The 10,648-nt window shown below is 41.4% G+C and overlaps 1 protein-coding gene across 5 annotated transcripts in view; it reads right to left on the bottom strand.

The window, feature by feature from the left end:
* Nucleotides 1-518: 518 nt before the first annotated feature.
* The window catches only part of LOC102293082 (SPRY domain-containing SOCS box protein 4), a 61,997-nt gene continuing 51,867 nt past the window's right edge, over nt 519-10,648 (bottom strand). For all 5 annotated transcript variants that reach the window (XM_014334949.2, XM_005926619.3, XM_005926618.3 and 2 more), the window contains one exon: nt 519-1,649. In XM_014334949.2, the coding sequence (XP_014190435.1) occupies nt 1,522-1,649 (128 nt within the window). In that variant the 3' untranslated portion in view covers nt 519-1,521. The remainder of the gene's footprint in view (nt 1,650-10,648) is intronic.

Here is a 10,648-nt window from a genome sequence, read left to right as displayed (position 1 = left end):
TGTCACCCCCCTCACCCCGTATGTCCCTTCTTTCTCATAAAAATAAAAAATACTGGCAGCCATTAGTGCTACCCCTCAGACACACATGGTTTCAATTTCAAAATCTTATGTGGTCTGGCGCTTAACTTATCGCATTTGCAAGTTTTTCAGAAAACTTACTGACCTTGAGGTCAAGATCAGTCGTATTCAAACTCATCCAAGATTTTTAGCAAATGCTCCTATTGTCACATCGTTCTCAAGTTAAAGCATTCACAAACCTGGGTCCATCACGCCTACCCACCGGGGTGACGACAATCCCCCATCAGGCTTTTACAGCTGAGGGGGAAAAAGGCCAAAAATAAATCTTTAATGTCAGAGAACAGAGCCAGGCAGTGTTAATTCATCTCAGTTTATTCTTATTCACATTTAAAACATTTTCATGGCAGCACATTCTTCCAACCATACAGGCGAGACATCCTGTCCTGCAGAAAAAAAAAAAAAAAAATCCCATAAAATTCTTTTTTTTTTTTTTAAAAAAAAAAAAGAAAAAAGTCTAAGGGTACGTCAGTGATTAAAAACAAAACAAAAAACATCATAAGTCATATGGAGGATAAGCAGCATTTAAAATTTTGGGGGGAAAGAAGCGTTTCCTGATAAATGTGTGTTTGTGTGTTGTAGCAGAGCGGGCCCCTGCTTCACCTTTGGATCAATCCCTATCAGTGTTAGAGGAGCTAGAGAGCCGACCAACGGCGTGTCTGCGGTCCTTTCAGTTCACTAAGCCTGACGGGGGCTTAAAAATCACATTGGAGCGAGGGGTGGAGAGATACTGAACAAAAGAGAGAGAGTACGGCTGGCAGCAGAGAGAAGGACGATTTAAAAATCTGAAACCAGAGCGGGGTTGTTTTCTAGCCTGCGTGTATTACTGCCTGCTTGTCAGCGAGTCGTCTTCTTGCTACAGACCGGGCTCACATTGTTTCTATACACAGGCTGCCTATACGTGATCCATGTGTGCCGTGTACACAGCAGCAGAAATAGAACTGCGTGTGGCTTTGCAGGGATTGTCGAGTCTCCACAGAACCTGCTGTGTTGTTGGGAATATAAATATAAATACCAATATGTTCCCGAGGAAGCCTCCACAGAGTCTGTGCACAGCAGATGTCTGGGTAAACTGTTACCCGAAAACCACAGCATTTCTATCTGAGGACATGTGGTTAGACTCGACATAGGAAAATGGATTGACACGTTCTCTTTTAATCTCTCGCTCCCTTCATTTCATTCATCAGCTCCTATAGTCATCTGTCAGAAGATGGAAACAAGTCAAAAAAAAAATAAAAATAAGAGCATAAAACCAGAAGATAAAAACACCCAAAATGGAAAACCCCCAAACTTGTGTAAACAAAACCCTTTGCGGTGGCATCTTAACCACCTGTTCAATGTCATCGCCTGCATCCTCAGCAGATGTCTGATGTTCAGTCCAGAGGCTTACCATAAGAACAAATGGGCCTCAGTTTCTTGCTGTGTGCGTTTAATGTGTATGTGCCGTCACTGGTACTGGAGGTAGTTCTTTAGTGTCTGCGGCAAGGGGAGTGTGTCAATGTGATGGATGCGCTCTCTACCCAGAGCCAGTCGAGCTACTCGTCTGCACAGGTCCATGAGGGGGAGGGGCTCCGCTGTTAGAGACAGAAGAGAGCACAGACACGGGTTAGAGTCCAAACGGGCCAAGGAACAACTTCAAAATGCTCCAGGTATAGATGACAAATCATGTCCAGAGTCATTTTAGTCACAGTTTACATTAATTTTTAAGTTTGGGCAATATTTCCTGTGAGGCAGGAAAGCATAAAGAAGCATAAACATGTAGACACATTTCATATCAAGGACAGTAAGACACTTTGCAAAACAAAACCGTAGGTCATGGTAGTAATAAACTACAAACTTTTACACCAACTAGATTTAGGACACTTAATTGACAAAAACTGAAATAGTTGGATGCTTTCAAAGTGACTAAATGACCTTTCAGTCAGAACTAAAACACTGCTGTCAAAATTAACAGCGCCTGCAATAAGAGAAAGAAAAGCCCAGCAATCAGACGACCCAACGGGCAAGCAAGCAATTTGGAACAGCGGGAAGGAAGAACCAGGCGCAGGGAGGAGCATTTGCCACTAATGGCTGAACTTTTTTGCATTTTGAACCATGCAAAACTACTCTGGTCGAACCCAAGAATAACAAGCAGGGAGCTAGGAGTGAGCATAGGTCGTCCCTTTTAAGCCTCATTAACCATTGTAAACCAGAGGGAGCAAACCCAGTGATACATGTTAACATTTGTTTCATCGTTTTGTGTCATTATAGAGCAACTGCTGCTGCAGTTAACAGACACTCAGTGACGGGTTGTCAAGTAAACACCAGGAGCTGACATTCTGTGCAGAGTGTAAAATGCTTTGTTTGATTAGGACTTTGCTAAATTATTACTGCAAAACACAAGAACACGAGGAATTCCTTTCTTCTTTTTAACGGACTGATTGCACACAAAGAAAAAGGTTTATGAGTGTGATCATAAGGCAGATGCGACCTTGTATGAATGCAACTCTGTTGTTCTGAAGTGTAAAACATCAGTCAAACTAATGTTACAGCACTCAAAATGTAATAGCCTTTTTTGGGGTGGGGGCAATCTCACGACTACTTTAATTATGTTGCATCTTCATACATGTAAATGGAAAGAGAAGCAGCTGTTAACAACATTTAAATATATACACTTGTCATCACTTCCAACAGAGTGTGCCCAGCAGAGCACGCCAACTTCCCTCCCACCAGTTTTAGAGGCAACTGATGTCTGTGCATGTCACACAGACAAGCCTCTTAAACTGCTACCCCTGTACGGATGTCAAGCTGCTCCACCTGGAAGCACCATCTGGTGAAGCAGAATTCCTGCTGCTTGGAGTCCACTTAAACACGGTGTGAAGGACATGAGGAGAGACGTTTACACCTGCATAAAAACCCAGTTACACACACACACACACCCTCTAGTTGACGGTTGATCTGATATCCTCGTGTTGGTGTTGTTCCCAGATCATCATACTAAATGTTGTTCCAGGATCAACATTGCGCGCACACACACGCGCACACACGCACACACACACACACACACACACACACACACACACCATTGAGAACATCTGCCAGTGACAGGTTCTTAAGAATTAGGATGGGAATCTACACGAAACACTAAAAACACAGACTGGATCAACCCAGCCGTTGATTCAGCAAAGACAGTAAAGTGGTGCAGTTTTATGTCTATGAAACTATGATCAATCCCAAATGTGCAAAGCTGACTGATTATGACACTTAGGGTGGGTGTAATATAATGGGGCCAGTTCCCGTACTTAAGTCATAATTTTTTTCAAGCCTTTTTGAGCCCTAAACTAAAAATCAAAATTTCAAACCACTCATATGTACTTCACGGTCCTGTTACTCAAAATATCCACAGTATGAAAATGAAATAAATTCTGAGAGTTGGAACTCGTTCCAGATTTGACTGCTTTTAGATGGAACAACGTCAGACTGACTGTTTCCGGAACCTGCTTACAGTCTGAAGCAATGAAAATACATTTTAAACATCCACAGATGAGCAACAAGGGCTATGACTGACCGAACCCTTACTCTCTACAGTTAACAGTATGCAGCATTACCACAAACCGAAACCCTCTGCCAAACTCCTATGATGTGCATACATGAGGACTATTCTGACAAGTGTTCATGGAAATCAAGCACATGGAGCTCATCAAGAGACCTCGGGCATTCCTCTGGGCATGAACTGCTGCCACTGTGGCTTCATGACCGCTGAATGGCAATCACAGCTGAAAGGCAGCAGGAGCTGGTGAGGCTGGACAAGCACACATCAATACTAATTAAAAGCCGCCTTCATCATTTTATGTCTTTGTTACAATCAAAGCTGATGGGCTTTCCATCCTCATGCTTGTCATGTTATTTGTAAATCATGGCGAACATCCCACCAAATCTCTCTGCTGTGGTTTTGCTAAGTGACGTTTTGAAAGCACAGTGAGGGGAAGTGATGAAATCCAGCAGCTGAACAGGCATAAGGAAATCGAGTAGCGCTGTCTGGATTTATGTGAGTGCCGCATGCTTAATGAGAAGTCTTTGTTAAGGGTTCTTTGTGGACATGTGGCAGTGTGGATTTATTTGTAGCCACATCAACAAGCCCATATCACAAAGACGAGTTGAATGAACTCCGACTTAATATAGACAATGTGCAGCGATGTGTGCAATGAGACTGTACAGCCGATAATCCTTCACAGCAGCAAGTGAAATACTTGGCAGGCCAATTGCATCCCTCCAACATCTTATTAGCCTCTCGCTGCAAAGGCAAGTCCATTCTTTAGCGCAGCAGCTTAGCAGATTAGAACTTAAGTCTTTGCAATATAAACCGATGGTACAACATCATCTCCATTCAGCTTATGCAGCTTGTGACGGGCTGAACTTTGCTCTCGAGAACAAGGAACGCGCCCTTGGTGCACGTGGAGCCTGTGCATACGCATGTTCCCTTGACAGCAATCAATCAGCCTACTAGCAGTAGCCTTAGCATATGGATAGTTTCCATAGTAACCAGCTCCTTGCACCCCCACTATGTGATGTCACTGTACCGGTAAAGACACAGATGCAAATGTGCTCTGTGCAGTCCACTGTCTGCATCTGACTGCAGCCTGTTAAAATTGAGCCAAATTCAGTTGTTTCAGCTCAGATGGAAATGACTGTATTAAAAAGTAGCTTAATAACAGCAGATCCCCCAATAAAGACACAGCTGCACACCCCAATTTACAGCTACAATACCACTGCTGTAATTGGACTTCTAGGTTATAGAAGTAGGTTCTATAAAGGGTTGTTCACATTTTCACAAGTGTACTTGCACTTAGTTTTAAGCTGATTTTTTTATTTTATTATTTTTTAAACAAATGGAAAATTCTGAAGGACGTCTGTCATACTGACATAATATTGGCAATGGATCTACTGCCGCATTGAATAATTCACACTACAGTACAATTAGAACATTCTCCTTGGGACTTGGGGGGAATAAAGAAACCGGTGGTTCCTCCAGTGCTTTATGGAATTTTCTCACATTACTCCCTAGTGTAGTGGTTAACGCAATCACTTGGCAAGTGAAAGGTCACTGGTTTCAAAGGTCACAGTCCAGAAGGGCATCTGGCCAATTCTGAACATTGCAGAGGTACATGCTGTGGAAAAACGGGGTTTTGACTGCATGAGGTTGCAGACCTGGTCCTGACATTGCTTTGCATTCACTGGAAAAAGCCTCAATAATATTGATCATGTTCCTGCAGCATTAATATAAAAAGGATGAATAAGGATAGGATCGTTAAATGAGGTGAAAAATGTCAGTGACTATAAGATGTCATACAGTGTCCATGTACATGAGTCTATGGTGTTCCCAAGTACACGATGTGTAAACCAGCAGCTTGGTGTTAATGACGGATTTTTTTGCATGTTACTCAAATCAACAGATGTCATGAATCACTGTGCAGCAACAGCTTCAACCATGCATTTTGTATTTGTGGGTTCTCTTACATGCACACATCACACACTCTGATACAGTGCAATTACAATTAATGTGAGTATTTGATTATTTGGATAAACTAGTGGAGCATTGTTCTAATGGAGATTTTTCACCTGTATTGTTAAGGTGCTGGAATATCTATGACCCCTGCAGAGCGCTTCTTCCACACTGCGCTGCAGAAGTAGTGCACAGTGCAAGGGGGAGTGAGTGCTTGGAGATCTACGTTCAGAGAACCTTTGATGACTTCTGATCACTTGTGTTTAAAAAAAATAAATATAAAAAATACACATACAACATTACACAACACATTTATGTCTCCCCCTGTTACACAGATGAGATCACCATGGCTGAAATAACCAGACAGGTGTCTGTAAAAGGGGAATGCATATAAAAAATTAAAATATTCCTTTGCAACAACATTTCTTGATGTATTTGATTACACTCAAGCAACCACCCAGCTGCAGTCCAATTAGTTCATATTTTTCTGCTCTGTAGCCACACTGACTACAGTTTTTGCGTGACTCAGCTGTAATTGCAGCAAGAAGAGTCCATCTCCTTCTTGCACATTTGAAATAGGTTTAAAATTTATATATTTTTAACAACTTATAATTACATTAAGAATTTCTTTATGAGCCTGTCAGTCAAAATGACAGAAAGTCTAAAATCTGCTCAGATTGGGCCTCTGTGTGGGTGCGTGTGTGCATGTCCATGTGCATTTGTCATAAATGAGTGTGCATCATGTCAGCATTAGGTTTATATGCTTATGAATATTGATGTGAATTATGAATGCTATAAGTGGTTCCTTAATGTCTTTTTGTACTCCTATAGAGGTCAGCATGTTTAATGCACATTTATCTCAGCCCACACCTACAACCGTTGTTTTCAGAGGTACTACATGTGCATGCATCAGCAAGGAGAGCTGAGCAAAAAGAGAAGAAAAAAAAAACTTCATTATTTAGAGTGCAATGATGTCATTACATGTGAAAAACCATTATTTGCAGTATTTCACTCATTACTCTCTGACAGTGCTCTCCTGAGGGATGTGGGGTTTCTACAAACTTGCTGGAAGCCAGTCACTGCCGGCACAAGCTGGTCTCCATGGTAAGGGTTGCCTGGGGTGACAAGTGGTCCTGTCAGACACTGATGATGAGCACTAACAGAAGGTAGGCACTGTCCATCAGCTGATAGACTCGACTAACACTGACAAGTGATCCGAGTTTGGATTACAAAACTGCTTCTGTTCAAATCTGCATATGTTCAGTCTCAGTTGAATCAGTCTCACATTCGACTTCACACCACATCCAGCTGTAACTATGTTCAGACTGTTGGGATATTGGAGCTCATTTTAGAATATCACTGATGAGCAACAATACAATTTAACACAATTACATTTTTTTTTTTTTAAATTCTCGAGTGCTACTGTACACGCTTTAAAACTTGTGTACCCATTTCCATTTCATCAGTGTACATAGTGATGTTAAAAATATAGTGACATATTTGGACAATATTGCTTATATACAGTCTTACGCTGTGTTACATAAACCATCTGTTCAGGTTGTGTGCTTCTGTTAAGTATAGGTAACAGTTTTTATAAGGGATTTTTGGTTTCCATAGCACAATAACTAATTAAAGCTTCACCAAACAAATAACAACTAAAGAATCAATAAAGAGGTGAACTAAAGTGTGAGAATCTCATAACCTCACTTTCCAGAGAATGAACCACTGGACATGCCCACTGTCTTCATGCAGTTGAGGAAATCATTATTCCTTACAGCAGAAATAATCAGAATCTGCTGCAGTTTTCAGTAAAGTTTAACTGTTTCGAAATATTGTCCAAGACACTGATTTGCATTTTATTTCAATCTATTCTAATAAAATGTGCTTCGGCCACTTCATATATTGTTTCCAAAGAAAACACTGACATTAGCATTATTGCCATTCAACCCAAAACTGGTTCAGCACCATGCATGTCATCTGACATGCAAACTGACTGTTAGAGTAGGTTTAGCAAAGAATCTTTATCATCCTTTGGAGGCATTTAAGTCAGCTTAAAAGTGGAGCTCTTTGCCAATTCTTTATCTTTCCTCCTGCTTCCAGTCTACCGTGTGAGTGTCCAAGTGTGCGCTCTCCCTTTCACCTACCGCACTCATGACTTATTTGGAATAGCCAGAGACTCAACTGACAGATTTACGGCACACTAAAGGAGATGGAGTATGAAAACATGTGGATAAGGACGACTGAGCACCTGATGCACTAGGTGGACAGAAGAGGCCCGCAGGCTGGCAGGCACCCACACCCACCTAACACTTAAACAAGAACAAAGCGTAGGAAGGGGAGGTGAGCTCAGAGTTGGCAGCACGTCAGTTTGTCTGGCCTCACTCAGGTGTGACGGCTTGTGGGTAACTGTTGATGGTTCCCTTTACTTTCACATGTGCAGCCCACTAATTTTAAGTGCATAGACATCAGCTCACCATAATAGACGACCTAGTTATGTCTTACTTAGAAATTGGGGCTTAGGTAGGTCCATCTTTCTGGCACGTGTTCCAATTTAGTGATCCTTGAATTCCACCCACTTTTCCCTGCCTTCCTTCAATATGACAAATGTACTGAGGTAACAGGCTCCTAGCCATGCTTATCCAATACATTAGCATAAAACTGGTGAGGTTGTCAGACCTACTTTTAAAATGATGGGTGCATGTGTCTATATAAATAGCCCTTAAGGTGCTTAAGCAGCTCTGTTCCCAAAATGAGGGGGAAAGGGAGCCAGAGAGATGTCTTGGAATGGACAGAACAAGATGACCTGTGTGGGCGATGAAGGAAACTGTGGTTTATAAAAAAATAAAAAATAAAAAAAAAAACCCAAAGGGATTTCACTCTATACGCAATTGGCAATGCAGCTGTCTAAATTGAATGGTCCACTCAGAATGCTAAACTAATCAGATATCATTAGTGGAAGAATTTTGTATTGGCTTCTCGCTTCCTTTTACATTGGCAAACAAACGAGTTCCACGCAATCAACTGCCATGAATTTAGTCTCTGCTCAAGAAATGGAGGCTAACAACAGAATTACTACACAGACCACTAAAATAAGTGATAGCTAACAGCACATGCAACATTATAGGCAAACAAACAACCAATCTTAAATGGGCTTAGTATAAATGTGTTTAGCTCCAGTGGTCATTCCATACCAGTTCTGCCTGGGAAGCTTTCTAATACGTCTTAGGAAGGCCCTTAGTGTGACAGCTCCTTAGTAGTGAAGCTAAATATTACCAAGATGGGATCTGCCATGTTAATATTATGACATCTCTGGTGTACGGTGAAAGGCAGCTATAATGCGTCATCCATCTTTACATGCAGTCTTGCAAGAGAGACCCAACTGTCTACCCACTACCTCAGTCAAATCTCTAATTGCTGTCAATCATAACCAAATGCATGTAGCAGCAGTTTGAAAGCTCTGTGGTACATAATATAGGATAGAACACCAGTTGAAAAAGGGTGTCATTGAGACCACCGTTTCATTGTTCTACTCAAAGTGCACCCACAAGAGCAGCACTCAGCCAGTCATCAGTGCTGATCACAAGTCCTAAACTGATGTCCTCTTTACTTCAAAGGGTACTTCATTTAAATGCTTAATTTACACCAAAATGGGCAGATAGAATTACCAGGATCACTTTAGCCAGAAAACATGTCTGACTGTTACATCTATTCGATACTAGAAGTGGGACATTTTGATCAACAACACCACATTCTGACTTAATAGCAAGCATAACAACACTTACTTTGGATTAAAAAAAAAAAAGACCAAAAAAAAAAGCAACAACCCACACTTGGTAAGTGCTTGCAAGTCAGTGAATGAGCTCAACCTTAATCTTAGACCTTGCATAAATTAAGTTACAGCTTGCGTCTGTGCTGTGAACACTGCTAACAGTGCTGAACGCCAGACAGCAAGGAAGAAGAAACTATGGCTTTTACATGGGACAATCCTTGACCAACAAACTAGTGAGCAAAGTGACTGATCAACAATTAACCACCCACCTTTGCACACAAAAGAAAAAGTCAGCTAACTCGTTTCCACAGCAACCTACCACTAGAGCAGGGCGATAGGACCAAAAATATTTATCACGATATACATTTGAAAATTTGCGATAACGATATAACTGACGATATAATTGACACTAGACAAAATACTTTACAACTCCACAACTTTATTCGTGAACAAAAAAAAAACAAACAAAACACCAATGTACTTTCACTTAAACAAGCAGCTGGTTTTTTTTATGTGCATTAAAGTTATATAAAAATTTAACAGTGCAAATGCAAATTCCTTGCTGACAGTTTAACCAAAAGGCAGTTGGAAATTGGCCGACATATCCTCAGCATAACCATGTATAATATCTACAAAACGTAAGAGGTTACACACACACACACACACACACACACACACTACGGTAGTATTATGTTGAAGCACAGTACGTATCACTCCGCGAGGCTCCTGCCTACATTAGCCTAATGCTCCTCAAGCGGTGCGGCTACGTAGCTTAGCAAAGTCGTACTAAAACATTTGACCGATGTTCGAGCGCCGTGTACCACAGAAAATCGTTTCGAGGTCAGTAAACACAACCAGAATTCATACATAAGGCACACGGGATTATAAGGGGCACTGTCGACTTTCAGAAAAATCAAAGGATTGATTTTAAGTGTGCCGCATTTTACAAAAAAACATGGTAATAACGACGGCCCGCTAGCATGCTCTACCAAAAATAGTGCTTTGTTGTGTATCTGACAGACGAAAGCTAAACCAGTTCCACATCACTGAAGTTGCAGCATTTTTACAAACCAATTCTGGTTCATCCGTTTCATTCACCGATCCGCTTTCGCCCTTCTCATTCTCCATCGCCGCCATGCTTTTTCCCGCCATGTGCGTATGAGAACAAAGGCACTGCGCATGCGCGTTTTACCCATATTCTATCGCAATATTTCATTTTCTTATCGTTGCCCAAGATTATACTGGTATTACCGTGAATGGTACGATATGGCCCAGCCCTACCTACCACCACAACAAATGGGTGTGTAAATACTGGAATTAAA

This window comes from Haplochromis burtoni, unplaced genomic scaffold, assembly GCF_018398535.1.
Source record: "Haplochromis burtoni strain Fernald_Lab_line unplaced genomic scaffold, NCSU_Asbu1 Contig_94, whole genome shotgun sequence".
In the NCBI taxonomy this organism is placed as follows: Eukaryota; Metazoa; Chordata; class Actinopteri; order Cichliformes; family Cichlidae; genus Haplochromis; species Haplochromis burtoni.
Note: the sequence above shows the minus strand (reverse complement) of the source record. Positions and strands in the feature narration are given on the sequence as shown.